The sequence below is a fragment of the Meriones unguiculatus genome, chromosome 1 (genome assembly GCF_030254825.1).
Source record: "Meriones unguiculatus strain TT.TT164.6M chromosome 1, Bangor_MerUng_6.1, whole genome shotgun sequence".
Taxonomy (NCBI): domain Eukaryota; kingdom Metazoa; phylum Chordata; class Mammalia; order Rodentia; family Muridae; genus Meriones; species Meriones unguiculatus.
This window is the reverse complement of record NC_083349.1, coordinates 59,245,900-59,264,268: the sequence shown is the minus strand read 5'-3', so window position 1 is coordinate 59,264,268 and position 18,369 is coordinate 59,245,900. Positions and strand designations below refer to the sequence as shown.

Genomic DNA, 18,369 nt, shown 5'->3' with positions numbered 1-18,369 from the left:
TCCCCTCTCTCTTCTGCTGTCTTCCTTCTGCTGCCTTTTCTCTCTCACCTGGGGCCAGGCTTTCCCTTCCAGGACCACTGGATAAGGAACCTCCTTCCCTCCGGATTTCCCCAAAGCCAGACCATCACAGTAAAAAGTCTGACTGCCCTTCTTAGAAAAGCCAAGGCGAGCGGGCAACATGACACCTCAGTTGATCCCTGGAGGAAAGGTGGCCTCCCTTATCTTATCACTTCTCTGCACTCTTCAATCAGAATCCACTCTGCACTCTCCAGTCAGAGATTGGCCTCTCCTACCCATCCATCTAACCCGGGGAGGAGGACAGAAGGGCGAGGAGAAGGTTGGAGACCCTGGTGGGTGTGCTCCACAGATGACAGCAGATAACCAGCCGGACCTTTGGTCTCATCCCTCACAGGCTGCCTCTGAGGTTTCAGGCAAACACAACCAATGCCGTAGCCACCAACTCACCTAATACCACGCACAGGTGACACGCTCACCCCTGACAGAGCAAGTGTGCACTGGTCTCACAGGGGCCCATACTCCCAGATCCAGGCGTGCTGACAGACTGTGTCAGAAGCTTTTGTAGACCTGACTGATCCTTACCTATTGATCCACTAGGATATCTACTGTCCCTTTGATTCCGCACTCTCTAGATGGCATTCAGTAACATTCCAAATGAGCAGGAATTCTTGCCTTGGGACCAAACAGTCCAGCCAGCCAGAAGCTTTCTGAATAAGGAAACCACCAGCTCTCAGTTTGACAAGTGACTTCTGACTGCTCCTGGAGGTGCTAGGCCAGCCTCCCAGGCTATTAAAGCCAGGGTTTGCTAGAAACCACCAGCTCACATAGTCTCTAAAACAGAACCACACAGAGGCCCACAGGCCAGGCCCATCAGCTTCTCTCAGGACAACATGGTGAGCCTTGTAGGTAAGACAAAGGCTGGCAGAATAAGGGGCAGAATGAGGTAGCTGTGCCTGGTTATCTCAGTGATCCATCAGACCCAGCAATGTCTGCCAGGCTCCTGAGCTCCTCCCCTCGCCTGAAAGATATGGGCACCTGGACCCACAAAGATTCCAGGGCCAAGAAGGAGCACCAGGACCAGGAAAGGCAACCCCAGCACTAGCCAGCTGTTATTGCTTGAGCTCTGGGGCCCTTTATGCCCTCCCTGCCCTCTCTACCCAGGTCGCCACATCCTTCCTTGTATTTCTCTGCTGTGCCTGCAAGGTGAACACTGCTCCCTTTCCAGCCGGCTGCCTTGCTGCATACGCTGCCAAGAACAGCCTGGCACATTCCCCCGGCTTTCTCTGCTCTCAGGCCACTGCAGAGGGAGCTCACCATAGGCAGGCAGGCCTGAAAGCAAGCATAGCAGGAAGTCGGGAGCAATGTGGCCTTAAGCTCTAGGTATCAGGGTAGAAGGGACTCCACTGTGCAACCCCAGAAAGCATCTTGCCTTCTTGGTGCTTTTCTTGGGCCTTCCAATGATCGTCACAGGCACTACAAGAGCTGCAGTAAGCTGAGGGGCAGGTGGTCACAGCCCTGTTTATGTTCTCATAGCTCTCTCTTAGAAAGGACCACGGAACTCTGGCCTTGAGAATGTGCCTGCTACGTCACTTTCTTTGCCCCACCCTCATATTGGAAACTTCTCCCCAGCTGGCCTCTCCTTTCCTCCTTTGTCCACTCCTGGCTTCTCAGAATGCCACCAGCCTGAACAACCACCTGCCCTGGGCACTGGCTTTCTCTAACCACATCTCAGATATTTCAGGGGACCAGGTGCCCTTATCTAGATCAGGCCACCGATTCCCCTTCTCAAATGTAGCTGCATGCCCTGCGCTCCAGTCCCAAATATCATCCAGGCAAAGGAACCTGCAGACCTCGTTCACCTCTCAGCTTCTCACCTCCTCCATCACTCTTGTGGTCTGCATCTCACCTGATGTCCCCTTCATTACCCATAACTCACCCACTCCTCCCCCAGCTAGTCCATAGAAGGAGTACCACCATCTCCCATGGACACCCCTAGAAGATTCCATATTATGATGCAGGGGAAATACTGGTTCCCTCACGCTTGCTCTGAGGTCACCGCTCTTTCCTAAAGCAGAGGTCAGTGCGTAGAGTTACAGCTGCCAACTGCTGGCCAAGATGGACTCAGACCCAATGTGCACTTTATTTGGCTAGCACGGAGTTGTTAAATTTTGTCTTTCTGGGTCCTGCAAGATGGCCCATCAGGTAAAGATTCTTGCCATGCAAGCCTGAAAATCTGAGTTCAATCCCTGGAAGCCACAAAGTGTGGGGAGGAGCTGCGGAGACACCTCAGTGGGTGGAGTTTGCTATGCAAGTGTGAGGAGCAGAGAATTCAGATCCCCAGACCTCACACGATGCCGAGTAGGAGCAGTGCCATCTGCAATGCCAGTCTCCAAAGACAAGAGATGGGGTCCCCGGAGCAAGCTGGCTAGCAAGACTACCCATATCAGCAAGCTCTGGGTCAGACTGAGAGACCGTTCCTCAATAAATAGAATCGACTCCCGAAAGTTAGCTTCATGCCTCGTCATGCTCACACATACACACACACAGAGTGATGCGTGTAAACACTGTCTGTATCACGCCTGTGGCCCCCAGCTCCTCTGCCTATCCACACACCTTTTTTCTGCCAGCTTCCCGGAACACACTGGCATGAGGCCTCGGTGGCTACACGCATTTCCACCGCTGCTCTTGGCACACACCAGTCTGGACTTCGGGGCTCTGCTTTGTTGATTCCACGTCCAAAGTCAAAGCCTCTAGAATAAACGATGACTCCACTCTAAATCTCTCTCTCTTGACACAACATATCCTCTCATCACATCGCCACTCCAGAAGCTCAAGGAAAATGTGCAGGTGTTTCCATGAAGATGAGCTGTGGGTGGAACTTGGTTCAATGACCACTCCCCTCTGCTCCTGTCTGCATGCCTGCCTTTCTTACTCAGTGTTTTCTGGGTACAGGAGCCTACTCTTTCTCCTTCAGGTCAGACCATTTTCCTCTCTCTTCTCACATGCCAGACGCTCCCATGTCTGGCCCCCAAAGGAGTTCCCAAGACATTGCATCTGACATTGAGCCCTGTCCTCCTTTGAAGCCTTCCTCAGTTCTATCATATCTTTCATTCTCATCTCAAACCCCTTCCTTGTCCTCTAGTACCTGGGAAGGATCTGGGGTCTAGGTCTGGGCTTGGACCCAACACAGAGAAATCTCTGTGTATAACTGCTACTGCCATGCTTCATGCTGGGCATCCTGGCCAATGGTTTCCTGGATCACATGTGGGGGGGGCACGCATGAACACGTGTGCGCACACATGTGTATTGGTGTTTGTTTTTGTTTCTTTATTATTTGGTCTCATTCCATAGACCAGGCTGACTTCAAATTCGTGGAGATCTGCCTGCTGCTCTGCTGGGGTCAAAGGTCTGCACCTCCACACCTGTTTGGAGAAAAGTATGTACCTGGAGGTATACCTTGGCTCCTGGTGTGGCTGGTCTCTAGTAGCCCTGCCAACAGGGCTTGGGATTGAGTGTCAAAGTGAGGATGAAGCTATGATCATAAAAGTCTTCATCGCGGAGGTAACACCACGGCAGCAAAGGCCCTCATATTGGGATTAACTGGATTTATGGAGACTTGTAATACAATCAAAACCTGGTGGAAAACTTGACCCAGGTTGTGTAAATTGTGAGATGGAACTATCTATAGCCAAACTCTGTAGCTGTTGCCACCTCAAGCAACAACCCAAATGACCGGCTTGCTGATTAACCACCGAGCCAAGGGCAAGGTTGCCCAGCCTTGCGCTGTAATGGCATGTCCCATCCTGGGGACTGTTTCCTTTGTTCTCTTGGTCTCAGAGTCCTGTGCCTAAGAGCTGATACAAGTAGACACACAAACACAAACGATCTCCCACACAGAAGATAACCTTTACCTCTATATGCCATTATGCATACATTGTACATACATTCCTAGTTGCACCTTGATGGCATCAAACCCCAAAAATGTGACCAACAGGAGAAAGCCATCTCTGCACAGTGGCAGACGGATAATTCCAGGAGATGTGACTTTTCTCCAACTACAGTTTCCCTTGCTCGGGCACTGCTTGCGAGACACCAGTCTTCAGGTTTCAGGTACCCCTCTGCCTTCTCTGGGTGCGTCACTGGCCATAGCCCCTCCACCCTGTGAACCTGAGCTCTGAACACCTAGTCTGATGGAGCAGGAGGTATGGAAAGACAGCAAGAATCGAGAAAATTGGCCAGTCAGATGGCCTTGTCTACTGGATGCTTTTAGAGACATGGAACGTGCGTCTTCTCATACATTCTCCTCTCAATGGATTAACCTCAGATAGCATCAAGGAGGGGTTCATAAAAGTCTTCATCTCGGAGGTAAGGCCCTGAAGGGTAGCTGGGTCTGCTGCTGTAGGGAGCTGGGAGTGGACAATGGACCCCCAGGTTAAGGTCCAGTTGAGAAGACCGAGAAGCAGGCCCTCCATCCCCTGGGGGGGACGCCCTCTCCAGCATGCAGGCTTTGGGGAGAATGACTCATCTCTGCTCATTACTGTTGTTGCCCTGTCTAGAGCTGTGACGGTCTAGGCCACAAGGCTGTCCCCTCATGTTGCGCCGCAAGCCCAATCAAGAGCACCACCCCGTGCTGCCTCTCCTTCCCGAGGGAGAGGTTGGCGGCACAGCAGTCCCTCACCTATTCCAACAAGCATGCAGGACCCAGCCATCCTGGCCTTCCCAGCCTCTTCTTCTCCAGGAACCCCTGCTTCCCTTCTCAAGAAGCTGCTCCTGCTTGGCACCCTCTCCACTTGGCTAATTCCCCTTGTGGCCCCTCTATTGAACTGTTGTGTTGTCCATTTCCCTGTGACAAGGGCTCTGGTTACAGAGTTATTGATTGGTTTCATGCAGACAGATGGGCCCTTCCTGGCTCCCATCGAAATCCCCGGCTCTATGGGCTGATTGTTGCCTCTCGGGGTATAGGATTGCACCAGCGACCACCCTCCACGCAGTCTCCTTGGCCCGGGCTGTGGATGGTAATAAATGGAGTCAGCCCGGGCGATAATAAAAGCAATCGAGTAGGTTACCTGCGCAGACACAGATTTATGCTGCTTTATATTTGACGCGATTGTTTTATTGAGTTCTCAGAACAGTTGGAACTTTATTTGTTTATTTTGGGGTTCCCCCCCTCTTTTCTTCTTGACATCCCCGTCTAAACCCAACCTGGATTTTTTTTGGGGGGATAACCCCTCAGTTGGAGTTCTCAAAAGTTGCCAACTACTGAAAGACTACTCCCTGGCCTGAATACTCACAAGCCAACAAGCAGGAGACAGTCGGGCCCAGAAGCCCACCACAACCTTCTAAGTTTGATTCCCAGAACCCACGCTGTAAAAGGAGGGAAACAGCTCCCACAAGTTATCCTCCGGTATGCTCATGAGCAGTGTGCTGGATATACCCCAACCTCCCCCCACAGTAAATAATAAACAATGAAATGTGAGACGTTAAAAACACAAGAAGCAGACGAACAGCCCTGCCTGTTTCAGATGCCTCTCTAAGGATGGGTGACCAGCACAGCAGAGACACCGTCTAGGAATAAAAAATGAGTAAGCATGGCTTTGAGACAGAAACCAGAGAAGCAACTTCTTGCAGCCTGTGCCTGAGAGGCCTGGAGCCCCAAGACACAGTCTCTGTCCTGACTGTCCTTCTTCCTCTTTGGGATGAAGTCTCCTTCCTAACTCACTGACTCTAGCTCTTTGCCCTGACACCAACAGTGCTGACAACCAAACAGCTGCAAAGATCTAGAGACAAGCAATGCCACCCCTCTGCCCAGCTTCCGTGCCAAGGCTGGTCCAGGAGCCAAATCTAACTGATCTAGATCTGAGTTTCAGAGGCAGAAACAGAGGCTGTGGCCTAGGCTGTGTCTCCAGAATTCCCATGGCTGTGATTAGTAACTATCAGCTTGCTTGGAAAGACAATCGGCAGATCAGTGTCCACCACCAGACCCGTGGCAAAACCTGTGAATGACCCCGTGGGGACACCTGAGTGATGAAAGCTGGCACTGCTTAACACAGGGTTGAGGCCGCAGCCTTTTTAAAGCCGGTGCTGCCCCTGCCAGGAGGAATGTGTGTGCTTACTTTAAAGCAAACAGGCTAAGAAAGAGTACAGGGGTGGTGGGTGATTGGCAAGCCCCAAGGGTCCGCTGCAAGGATCCAGGAGTCCAGGCTCCCTGGCCCCGACACATGTTGACTAGCTTTAAGAAATTAATCATCCAGCTCAGAGGCCACATCCGAGTGTAGCCCTAGCCCTAGACTCCACCTGGAGTTCCTGTTCTTTCAAAGAGAAGGTCTCTGCCCAGGGCAACAGTGCAGCCTGAAGACTCAGGATGTCATCAGGACACCCCTTCCTTCCTTGTCAATAACTCAGCCCGACGAGGCAACTTTCCTCCTCCTTCAGTACAAGGATCTTCCATCTCCACACTGACCATAGGTCATCTCCCATGCCAGGTGTCAGTCAGAAGTTGCCCATTTACAAACCCTGTCCCCAACTGTGATGCCTCCCAAGCCAAAGGGCTTCACTCTTCACTCAGCGGAAAGTAGCTCAATGTTTAGGATGATTCAAAAAATTCCATGACCAGCTCAGAGCTAATGTTTTAGCCAATGGTCTCAAGGTATGGATGGCCCCTAGCACACCTCTGGCCCAGAAAGGCATTTCTGTGAGGATCTGCCAGGGGAGAACTCAAGTTGAATAGCCAAGGCTTTATCGTGACAGGATCAGAGAATGCCAAAACCATTTTTAAAGCATGAAAAGCAATTTAGTTTATAGCCATAACAGCATATTTCAAGTGCAGCGACAGCACCTGTTTGGAGGAGGAGAAGATGAAAACCTTTGGCTCAGGTGGGCGAGCAGGTGTAGACTTCCTTTCTTCCCTTCATGAGCATGAAAACCCTTACTCAGGACATAGATGTATGTATGCACACACACACACATACACGCATATATGTATATGTGTCAATAACAGCAACACAGGTTGACACCCTACCATCTAGAAAGCTCTGAACTCAGGCACTCCCCACTTCCTAGTACATACACACAGGAAAATCTCCAGTTCCTTCTTACAATGAGTGAGAGTTCTCAGAACAGAAAGGCCCAAGTTCCTGATACAACCAGAACCAGCAGGAATGCCACGCCTATACCAGGCATTTATGTGAAACACAGCTCTAGAAGGAACCTTCCTCTTCAGGGCAGAGCACCCATAAGAATGATATTGATGATTGGGGCGTCCAGATACACCCCAGTGACACACTGGGACGCCCCAACCAATCTTTCCAAAGTATCAACCATGGGAGGAGGATTCTTCCCAAAGCAAAATTAAATTGGCCTGATAGATCCCTTTGACAAAGCAAGCCTTGAAGGTTAATCGCACAGCGAGGGCTGCCCGTGCTGCTGGTGGCTTCCCAGCTCCTGCTTCATCTACCCTTAGCAATGCGTACCCAGAAATGGCTCTTTCTCCACACCCGAAGAAAGCCTGTATGGACCTCGGGTAACAGGACCATGTGCCCATCAGTCGCTGTGGCTGTCAGAGCAGTCAGGCTTGGCCCATTCTTTCCCCAAAGCTCATCTTATGGGCAGCTCGCTAGTCTACTTTTTTTCTGGTTTGGTAGGCACACCTTCAGACCTCTGGAGTTTGACGTTTGAGGGTCATTTGTCCTCTGTACTCTATGTCTCTTTAGGATGAAACATTCACAAACTTGTACCTAAACCAGCTTTAAAGATAGCCAGGAATACAAGTGTTAGGCGGGGAATGGCCAGGGAGGAAGCTGCCAGCACCCCCCACACACACACCCAAAAGAAGCAAATCACTGAAACTACACATGCCTTGGGCTCTCCCAAGGCTTGCAATTCCCACCACAGACAATAAAGTGTACTTCCAAAACGGCCCCCAGGCCACCATCACCCAGTCCAGTGACATTGATCCTCATCCCAGCTACTCTTAGTTCAGCTGCTGTCTTCCCGAGACCTCAGTTCTAAGTCACTGCAAGGACCGCAGGCGGGTCTACAGGCAAAATCTCTAGGTGGCTCAGGAAAAGTAAATGCTGTCCCCTTCCCCTCCCTAACGGCCACAGCTGCCTCCCTACCCAAGCTGCCCCAGCCTCCTGACTTTTAAATGCAAAGCTCTTAGTGCTTTCTCAAAACACCCAGTGTTTTTCTCCAGCTCTTTTGGAAAGTGAATGTCAAACAGCCGTTCATTTGCAGTATCTACCTAGCTGAGCCAGGCCCAGGGAGCTGGAGAGTTTCGGAGGGTGTATAATTAGCTGATCAGTATTATGTTACCCTGTTCATAACTGAATAACCATTTTAATACAGATGGCACACACCGGAATAATTTCAGGGGTCGCCTTGCAGTACGTTACAGCACGAGTGTGGCAGAGGGAATCTTCTTTAGCCAAGGTACATTCTACCAGCTAATTTTACCTGCTGTTTTCAGGATGATTTGGGATAATTCCATATCATTTGCAAAATATTAAAAAAAGATAGGTGATGCTAGTTGCAGAAAGAAGCGCCATCTGAATTATTAGTTTCCTGATAATGGGCCTACGAAGAGTGCAAAGAATAACAGAGTCTGAAACTCTTTGACTGTCTTCTCATTTGGGGAGCTCCTGAAAAGGGGGGCCTACCTCTGGCTGGAGTGTGACTTCTCCAGTCCAGAGTCCCTGAATACAATTGTTAAGCTTCACATTTTCGCAATTATGAAACTGGTCTGGGTCTGGGGGACTTTAATGCTGCCTGGGTGTTCTATGGTCACCCCAGATAGATGCCCTGGCACACACTGGCTGGGGTGCATACGCCTAAAGCATGACCATGTGGTTTCCCAGACCGCACACTGGCGTCACCTGGGGAGTAAGATGCCTAAGAGTTCTGCAAGATGAACTGAGTGGAACCTGCCCAGTCCCAGGATCTGACCCTCTCATTAAGGAAGAGTTCGGCCTCAAGACAGGCTTGCTTGGTGGTTGGGGCATCTCCCAAGAGTCCACCACAGGGTCCCAGCTCTCCCTCCCTGCCTGGCATCCCAGTCCTTGTCCAGCTCCTCTCCTCTCTGCCAAGTCCTGGCTGGTGGCTGGCATCTGCTCTGTAGGCCTGGATGCCAGTGCTTCTCGGCCGGAAATTTGTGCAGAGCTGGCTACCAAGACCTGGGCTCCTGGGAGGCGAGCTTTGTGGGAGTTGGCTGAAAGGGTAAAGGAGCCAGGGTTCTGGCCGCCCCTGGGGAAGGGTACATGACTTTAGAAAGAAAAGTCTGTTTGGAGGCAGTGAATAGACAGTGGTCATTTTAAAGGCTTTGCTACGGGCTGTGATTGTCTCTAGATCCCGAGGCGGGTAATCTTGGAGTCTTAATTACCACAAACACTTGGATTCATTTCCAGGACACCGGCGGGAGAAGCCTGGCAGGGAAAACTCAGCTCCGAATTGGAGAGAGCCCTGTCTGTCAGTCTGTCTGTCTCTTTGCCTCCCAGGTCTGTTTTCCTTGCCCAAACAGGCTGGGAGATGGAAGGAGGGGTGGACGCTGGACAAAGAGCAAGGATGGACCCTGGGAAATGGCCCAACAGACAGGAGTAGACTGGAGTCCTGCTCTCCAGACCCAGGGGGCTTTGCTCACCTGTTGATGGATGAGACGCTGGGAACCGTGTCGTTGTCGCAGATGCCCTCAGCCAGCAGCCGGTCCCGGATCTCCCAGGCAAACATGGTCGGGTTCTGTCGCTTGTACTCCGCGATCTTGTCCACCACTTTGGGCGTTGCCACCTTGGGCTTGGAGCCACCAATCACTCCGGGCTTGATGCTGCCAGTCTCGTAGTACCTGGGCCAGGAAGGCCGTCGGGGTCAGCAAGAAGCCGGCGGTGGAAAGGGCAGGGGGGCTGCAAGCTCCTGAGCTCAGCCGCTGTCCCTCCCTAGGCATCGGCGTGGAGGGAGAAAGGCCCTGTGTAGCTGAGCAGAGACTCCAGAAGATGCCTGACTAGGGTGGGCATAGTAGCTGGTTGTGGACAGCGGCAGAGCGGGCACCAGGGGAGGCAATGTGGCCTTCCACTCGGGAAGCAGAGAAGGACCCTCGCTGGGACAGCTGACCCCACCCGAAGCACCGAGGTCCTGTGCAGCCTGGACCGGCCTTTAGCCTTCCTCATGCTGCCTCCCCTCATCTTGGGATTCCCTTTCCTCCAGCCCCATCCACACCGATAATCTGGGGGGAAATCCCTTCTTCTCTGAACGCAGCTCTCTTCCCTCAGAGGGCCCCAGAGCTGGGTTACACTGCACAGCCTCTACCCCGCCCAGCATCCCTCGAACGTGCTTCTCCAAAGGGGCAGCAAGCCCTTTTGCTAACCCTCAGCGGGGAAGGGAGGCGGCGCGCGGCCCTCACCTGCCCAGGATTTTGCTGACACAGCCATGGCTGACCCGCAGCTGCCGGGAGATGTCACAGGGCCGCACACCCTGGTGGGCCAGCTCCACGATGCGCTGCCTCACCACGTCGGGCAGGGGACGGCCGTTCACAAACACCCCCCCGAGCTGGTTCACACCCCCGTGCCCTGCTGGGGAGACACAAGAAAAAAACACAGCGCCCCACACACAGCAGGGACCGGCCATTAGTCAGGGTCCGAGGCCCGCCACGTGCGAAGCGAGCAGGCAAGGCTAAGGGGCTTCTCCCAAGACTCTCGAGGGGAGAAAGGTGGCTGGGTGGGCCCACAGGATAGAGGAGAATTAAGCGTCCCGACCGAACCCCGAACCCCGCTGGCAGAAGGGAAGAGCCCGCCTCCCCCACCAGGGCACCGCAGAGGAGAAGGTGCGGAGAGAGTAGAAGGCAGGAGGGAGAGCAGAAGTGGAACATGGAGACGACAAAGGAGGAGAAATGTCAGCGAGGATGAACGCAGGGAGGTGGACAGGGAAGGACCCGGCCAGGGACAGCGCTGCTGCGGGCAGGGAACCCGCCTGTGCCACAGACTTGGCAGGGCTTGGGGTTCGCAAGGGATTAATTTTGGAGGGTCGGGGTCCTCTTGGTCCAGCTCAGGGAGTCTTCAGACTCAAGAGGGACCAAGCCGAGCCCCCTTTCACCTCCGCCGCCCGCCTCTCCCCTCCTATCTGTTTTTAATTGTACCGCTGCCTCTCTCCCCGCTTTTCGTTTTGTTTGTGCCGGGATTCCTTTCCTTTCCTTTAGGTTCTCTGTCTTCAGGTGACTTGAGCCATATTCCCCCCTGTGCGTCCCTACTGTCTGAGGTGGAAGGACATCCAGGAGGGAGCGGGGCGGCGGGAGCCCCGAGAGCGAGCGCGAGGCGGCGCGGCGTCTCCTCCCGGCCGCCGCGGGAGAGCGCGGGCCGCTGGGCTTCGCTAGCCTACCCCACCGCCCCGGCTGGGGCCCCGGCGTCTCCCCGCAAGGTGGCACGGTGGGGACGGCCCCTGCGGGCTTAGGGAGGACTCGGGGGCACCCCGCGATGCCCGTCAAAGTCAGTTCGGGACCTCCCTGACCTCTCACGCCTCGGCAGGTGCCCACGAAGCCCAGCAGTTAGGGAGGAGGCCGCACCCGCCAAGGCAGAGCCCTCGGCCTCCTGTCCAGCCAGGCGAGGGTGCCCAGCCTGGAAGCCAAGCAGGGCACACGGGTGCCAGGCTCCAGGCCGCTGCCGGGTGCCCCACTTCCCGCGGCCTAAAGCAGCCGAGAAACCCTGCACCTGCAGCGCTGGCTGCGGCTGCGGCTGCTCTACAGTCCGACCGCAGAGACTGCCAGCGGCGGAGTCCAGCCGGAGCAGGTTGGCAACCTGCAGCCCGTGCCCCACGGCTCAGGCCACTTTCGGAGAAAGCGGGCAAACCTCGTGCCCCCTTTCTTTCTCGCCACCTCTTTCTGGGGAGACCCAAACAAGCGTGGGAGAAAGCGCTGGCCAGAGGCCTCCAGCGGAGGTTCCGGGAGGCCAGAACCTCCTGTCTTACTGCCCCCATCGGCACAGTCTCCGTCCCTGGCCCCCTCTTCTCCCCCTCCCCTCCCTGCAAACCCCGACCATCAATAATTTAGGCCCCGGGAGAACTCGCGTTACCGGTCTGAAAAGGCGGCAGCTGCGGGCAGATTAAAGATGAATAATTCAGCCGCGCCGGGCTCCGGGCCCGGCCCGTTTGCCCCAGTCTAAGGGAAGGGGATCGCGACCCGGTGCGGCTGGAGTTCAGGGCCGAGGGCCCGCGGAGGAGCCGCGCGGCAACCGGCCTAGAACGCGCTCCCGCCGCTGGCGCAGACCCGGGCCGAGGCCGCTCGCCGCCCGCGCACCGCCTCTCGCCCTCCTTCCACCACCTTCCGCTGCCTCTGCTCCCCTTTGGGGTTCGAAGCGGTTCCCTGAGACTAGCCCCGACTTGCGGGTCCGGGAAGCAACCCTCAAAAAACCCCAAAACCCTGAGCGAGGCGGCGGAACAGGACCGACGCGGAGGCCGGCAGCCTGGGCGAGCCGGCGCGGGGCTCTTTCATTCCCTCCGAAAAGGAGCTGGGCTTCCCGGCCGACCGAGGGACCCGCAGCGGCCGAAGCCCCTCGCTTGGGCTTCCTTTACCTAGAAATTATTTAGGGAACTATATTTTATTCCAGGAATTGTTTTTTAAAAATGGTCCCTTGAAGCTAAAGATGTGCTAAGGAAACAAACAAAACAGCTCCGTCCTCTTGGGTCGCGCGGTTTAGCGCGCAGACCAGGCTGGGTCTAAAAGTTACCCCGTGGAAAGTTACAAATTATCCTTAATTATTAATCTATAGATGGGGAGGGGTTTCTACTTAGAATATTATTTATCTTTTTAAGCAAGGGAAAATACAGGACAAATAATTTTCTAAGCTAAAGACCTGTTATGAATTAGATAAATTCAAACATCATTAAGATGTTTCCCTGTTTCCTATTTTCTTATTTCTCCCCTCCAACATCCTTGCCATTTTCTTTCTTTAATTTCTTTCTTGATTTGATTTCTCTTTCCTTCCTCCTCGGCTTTGGCAATTGCCTTTCTTTTGTTCTTTCCCTCGCATTTCCCCCCCATACTCGCTGACCCCTGGCCAGGGCACTGGCTGGCTGGTCCTCCGCAGAGCGGAGACAGGCAAGGCAGCCTCCAGAGCACTCAGGTGCCGGCCGGGAAGCCTCTGCTACTCGCTCTCTCCCTGATTCTGATTTCTTCTTAAAACCCCTCATTGTTTTTAGAACGACCAGCCTCCCTGGGCAAAGTCAAGAAAAGTGACCACCCTCTCCTGCCAACCTCCTGCTCCTAGCTGAAAGGGAAAGGAGAGAGAAGGAGGAGAGGTGAGGATGGAAGAAAAGATGACGGGAATATTTCCAAGCAGCCCCCTGCGGAGCCTTCGCTCGGCTAGAGCGCTCACACCCCGGGTCTTCTGCATGATTGTCCTGACACGATTGTCCAGGAGCCCCCTCCAGACCGGCCACAACTCTTAAGTTTGAGAAAGGTAGAGATGAGGGGAGGAAGGAGAAAGAGAGAGAGAGAGAGAGAGAGAGAGAGAGAGAGAGAGAGAGAGAAGCCTGAAAACTGCTGCCAATTAGTCCTCCAGTCCAGGGCAAAGGCTCACTAAGGGAGTTGGGGGCTGGAACCTTGGGCCCAGGGCTGCGGACCCCGCGAGGTGAGGAGGAGAGGGTGGAAAGGAAGATGAAGCACCAGGGAAGGCAGACAGACACACAGAAGGATGAGCGTGGAGTGGCAAAAAGCAGGAGAGTGGCCAGAGGCGTGAGAAATACTGGGCGAGGGGAACAGAACGGAAGGAGGGCCGGGAGAAGCTAGCGCGGCCTCGGGACGAGACCCGAGCGCGGCGGCCCAGGACGCGGGGCCCGCGGGGTGGTGGGGAGCAGGAGCCGGGCGCCGGTACTCACGGTGCATCGCGGAGAAGGGATCTGCTTTGCAGTGCATATCCATGGGGAGGCAGAGGAGGGGGAGCAGCGCGGCCGCCGCCGCCGTGTCGCCTCGCAAACTCAACTTCAGGACTTGAGGAGAGAAGGAAGGGACGGTGGGGGAGGGAGGGTGAGCGGGTGCCCGGCTGCCGCGGGGCGCGCGAGGGCGGGGGGCGCCGGGCTGTGCTCCCCAACGGGGCTCCTCCGGGCCCGCCGGGGTCTGCGGCCGCGGCGGCTGCAACTTGCCACCGTGGGGCACGCGGCCGGGCGGTCAGCAGAGCGGCCCGCGGGCGACGGGCTGGGCCGAGGGGCACGGGGGGCGCATGGCTCGAGCGCCGGCCGCGGCCAGGCGGAGGCCCCGGAGCCCGGCCGTCCGGGAGGCTCGGAAGCACGAGGGCGCGGGGCGGGGGCGGCCCGGGGGCGCCGAGAGGGGAGCCGGGCCGAGCCAAGCGCCCGCGAGTTGGCGAAGTTGGCAGAGAAGTAGCAGTCCCCGGGACGTCCGGGCGGGCGCCGCGGCAGGGGAGCGCCGAGCCGGCCCCCGCCCCCGGGAAGGGCGCGCGGCGGCCCGGGAGGAGGAGGCGGCCGGGAGCCGAGCGCCGGGCGCGGGGCTGGCCCCAGGTGGCTGGCGGCCGCGGGAAGGCTCGGCCGAGACTGGAGCCCGGGCTCCGGGGGCGAGTCTCTCTAAAAGCTGCAGAGCCCCCTCCAGACCCCCTCCTCCTCCCCGCGCCGGGAGATGGATGACTTGTCAGACAAAGGCAATAGATTCCACCACTCTGTGATTCGCCAGCGCCGGAGCCCCGAGCCTCGGCGAGGAGGGCCCCGCGCCTGTCACTCCGGTGCCGGCGAGGGGAGGGCCGGGGAGGGGGAGACGGGCGGGAGCGGCGGGTGCGGGGAGAGGGAGGGTGGGGAGCGGGCCGGGGGGGGGAGGAGGAAGGGGAGCGGGATTAAAACTACACTGAGAAGCGAAACTCGCCGCGGAGATGAGCGTTAGATAAGGGCGACGAGCGGCGGCCGGGCGGACGCTCAGGCAGCCGCGGGCGCCGCGCCCCGGAGCCCGGCTCCCGCGCCAACTCGCCAGCCGGCCGCGGCCCGCAGGTGCCCGGCGCCCGGGGCCCGCGGCCCGCTCCTCGCTCGGCCAGCCTCGGCGCCGAGTTCCCTTCCGCTCCTCCCGCGGCTTCCGTCCTCCCTTCCTCTCCCCCGGTCCTTCCCCGTCGCCTTTCCCTCCCGTGGTACCTTCCCATCCACGCACGCCTGCTTCTCATTCCGGGGCAAAGTGCCCGTCCCCTCCCGTCCCGCACGCGGCGGCGCGCACCCCTCCCCGGAGTCCGGCCAGTCCGGGACGCCCGGTTCGGGAGCGAGCTGGAGGCCTCCGGCGGGGACCCACCTGCCGTGGTGGCACCGGCGGGGGGGCGGGCGAGCCGGGGAACTTGGCTCCCGGACCCCCGGGCGGCGGCGGAGGCCGCTGGGCCGGGAGAGCGTGCGCGGCGGTGGCCCGAGCGGGGACGCCGGAGCCGAGCGGGACCGAGGCGCGCTCGCCCCGGCTGGGGAGAAGGGGAGGCCGGGAGCGCGGCCGCTAGCTCTGCGGCCCGGCGAGCGCTGCCGGCGCGGCCCGCTCATCCCCGGCCGCCGGCCCGCACTCGCCGCCTCGCTCGCCGGGCTCCCCTCGCACGCACGAGGCGAGAAGAAGCCCTTTGTCTCCTAACTGGTTAAGTACAGAATATCCGGGAGATCTTTATGAAATATTTTCCCTCGTCTCATAAATCATCTTGGCACTTCAGCTGATGTTTTAACTCTCTCTCCCCCCGTCGCTCCCTCCTCCCAGGCTTCCCTGGGTCTGAGAAAGGGCGGCTCCACGGAGCTCGAGCCGCGAAACGCTGCCTCCCGCCTGGCGGGCCCGACACTCCTCGGAATGGTCCGCAGAGGAAGGGCAGGGAGTGGTGTCATGCCCCTTTCCCCGCGACCAAGAAGGCAGGAGATGGGATGGGGCAGACACCCACCCGACTCAGCCCAACTCGGACTGACTCCTACAGGGCATCTCGAACCCAGTTTCCTAGGACGCTCTTACTCTGGGCGAGTTTCAGGCCAGGCTCAGCTGCACCAGGATTCCGAGTTTCCCATTCTTTGGGGACCCGGGTCGGCTGGGATCTGGGCTTTTGCCCTGCCTCCCGGAAATTCCTGATCCCCATCCCATTAACCCAGTTGCAGAGTAATTGCTGGGAAGTGAAAAAAGCCAAGCACCTCTCCATCTGCCCCCCACCCCGTCCCCCACTATTCGGGGCTGAAGACTAGGTTCCTTTGGGCAGGACACTGGCAGGCTAGGGTCAAGCCTGGAAAGCCCGCGCCTTCCTCTCGCGGCCTGCAGATGGCGCTCCCGGGTTTGCTTTGGCCTCACAACTCCAGGAACACGCACTAACTTTGTCTAGGGGAAAGAAAAGGAGAAAACAGAGCTCTGGCCTACAGGAGTCAGCACCCAGTCCCCCCACCTGCTGGGCAGCCAGGACCTGTCGGGCAGTAGCGACTGGCACAGCCTTAACTTCCTTAACAGCCTTAACAGCCCGGAACTGGAGGTGGGGAGCATCCAAAGGGTCCCTGTGGAGAGAGACCCTTACAAACACTCTTGCCCAGGTCTCCATATGTTGGGTACACGTAAGTCAAGCCTTGCTGAGTCTGTTTTGGAAACAGAAGTCAGTGGAATCCCTCGCTCCACGCAGCGGTCCAGACTTCTCTAGGACCCAATGGGTTTTTGTGTTTCATAGGCTGTGAAGTGTGAACGGGGACTTGCACGTGCGGTGGGGGTGCAAAGAGAACTGACAGTTGTGAAGCGGGTTTGAAGCCGCCTCACACAAGCACCCTTCACACACACCCTCTCGGGAGCGAGCGCTGGTGCTGGCCCAGTTTTCAGGGAGCTGTGGCACAGGGCCTCCGGTCTCCGGCCTTGCTCCCGGGGCAGCCCCCTTCCGCAGCACCCGTCGTAGCCCCCCAGCTGGCTGCTGGGCCCAGATAATCAAAAGGGCAATCCACCCCGCTGCTCCAGAGGGCCGGCTCGCCCCTGCACAGCTTTCTCCGGACCTCAGGGCTGGCCCGCAGCTGGCCCTCCCCGCCGGCCTCTCCCTCTGACTCGCCCTTTCCTGTTCTTTTTCTTTTTCTATGGGCCCTAACAGAAGGGGAAAGAGTAGTGAAAGAGCGAGAAGGCAAAAAAGAAAGAAGAGGAAAGGGAGGAAAGAAAAAGAAAGAAAACAACCCAACCCCAAACACAACCAGGGCTCCGACCTGTCAGGGTTCGCTGCCTTTCCCTCGTCTGACTCTAAATGAACCTTTTCTCTCCAGTGTTTTCAAAGCAGCCCTTCCACCACCGCCTCCTTCAACCTAGGGGCATTTACACTTCAAACAAGGCGCCCGCCTCCCTGCGGAAATTTAAAGGCAAATAAACTTTTGGGGAGTTGCTCTGATACCAATCTCGGGATTTGCTTCATTAGCCGCCTCTGTGCATCTGATCTGCCCAATAAATCTTCCCTGTGGATCTCAGCTCCTTCTTCTCGGCTCCCATCTCTGCCCTGCTAACTTGGCGCCTGCCGGCCCCTCTCCTGCCTCCCCCCTTTCGGGCCGGCTAGGGCCGAGCTGGTCCTCGGCTGGGGCAGGCCTGCTCGGCGTGAGCGTTAGGAGTGCGGGAGGCTGCGGGCCTCTCGTACCCACTTGTGCAAAGGTGCCCCAAGCCGCGTGTGAGTGACACCCCAGCCTTCAGGGTGTCTGGGGCAGATTATGTGCAGTGCGGACTCTGTCTGCTCTCCCCGCGCCCCGGCTCCTTTTTCGGGCTCTTTTGCTGGGTGTGACGCGGCCGCCTCTCTCCCGCCCACGAGGCGCTGACCCTGGGACTAAGCACGGGGTCCCGAGCGCTCTTGGAGGTGGGCGCGCCGTGGAGGACCTGGCGAGGGCTCCCGGCTGCCGCGGGGCATCCTGCTGTGCCCCTCCCCCGCGGCCGGGGCTCGGCTCTCTCACCCCCCCCCCACCTCCCGGGGAGCAGCGAGGGGAGCCGCGGCCCGAGCTCCGAGGGAGGGGATTAGAAATTCCGAAATTAAGCGTCTCTCCCCAGGAAATGCTCCCCACAGCGCAGACCAAATTAAATGCATTAAAGTTGGGGGGGGGGTGCTGTGTAGAACCAAGGGACAAAAAAAAAAAAAAAAAAAAAAAAAACTAGTCCGATGGAGAGGAGAGCTGGTGGAAAGGCCGAGGAGGCGGAGGTTGAGTAGCTACTAGCGTCTTTTCTGGATTATTCCGTTTGGAACTCGCCATCTCCACCAACAAAAAGAAAGGGGAAAAGTTCTTAACAGTCAAACTCTGGGTTCTCCCCCGCGGCCCACTTCCCCTCCCGTGGGCTCTTGGAGGGTGTACCCTAGGCGTCCAGGTCCCTGGCAATGGGTGACCGCTCAGGGGCCCTCCCCGGCCCCGCCTGACCGGCTCCCGCCCCCCCCTCCCCTCCCCCCCGCC

General features: G+C 57.2%; 1 protein-coding gene across 13 annotated transcripts in view; it reads right to left on the bottom strand.

Moving 5' to 3' along the window:
• The window catches only part of Pax2 (paired box 2), an 88,071-nt gene that overhangs the window by 64,069 nt on the left and 5,633 nt on the right, over positions 1–18,369 (bottom strand). For 4 of the 13 annotated variants that reach the window (XM_021649637.2, XM_021649623.2, XM_021649659.2 and 1 more), the window contains exons 2-4: positions 13,867–13,977; positions 10,403–10,571; positions 9,650–9,847 (exon numbers count right to left, since the gene is read on the bottom strand). In XM_021649637.2, coding sequence (XP_021505312.1) covers positions 9,650–9,847; positions 10,403–10,571; positions 13,867–13,977 — 478 coding nt within the window. Of the gene's footprint in view, positions 1–9,649; positions 9,848–10,402; positions 10,572–12,062; positions 12,378–13,866; positions 13,978–15,117; positions 15,217–18,369 lie in introns of those variants that run through there. The other 9 variants (XM_021649645.2, XM_021649630.2, XM_021649669.2 and 6 more) reach the window with 6 other exon arrangements.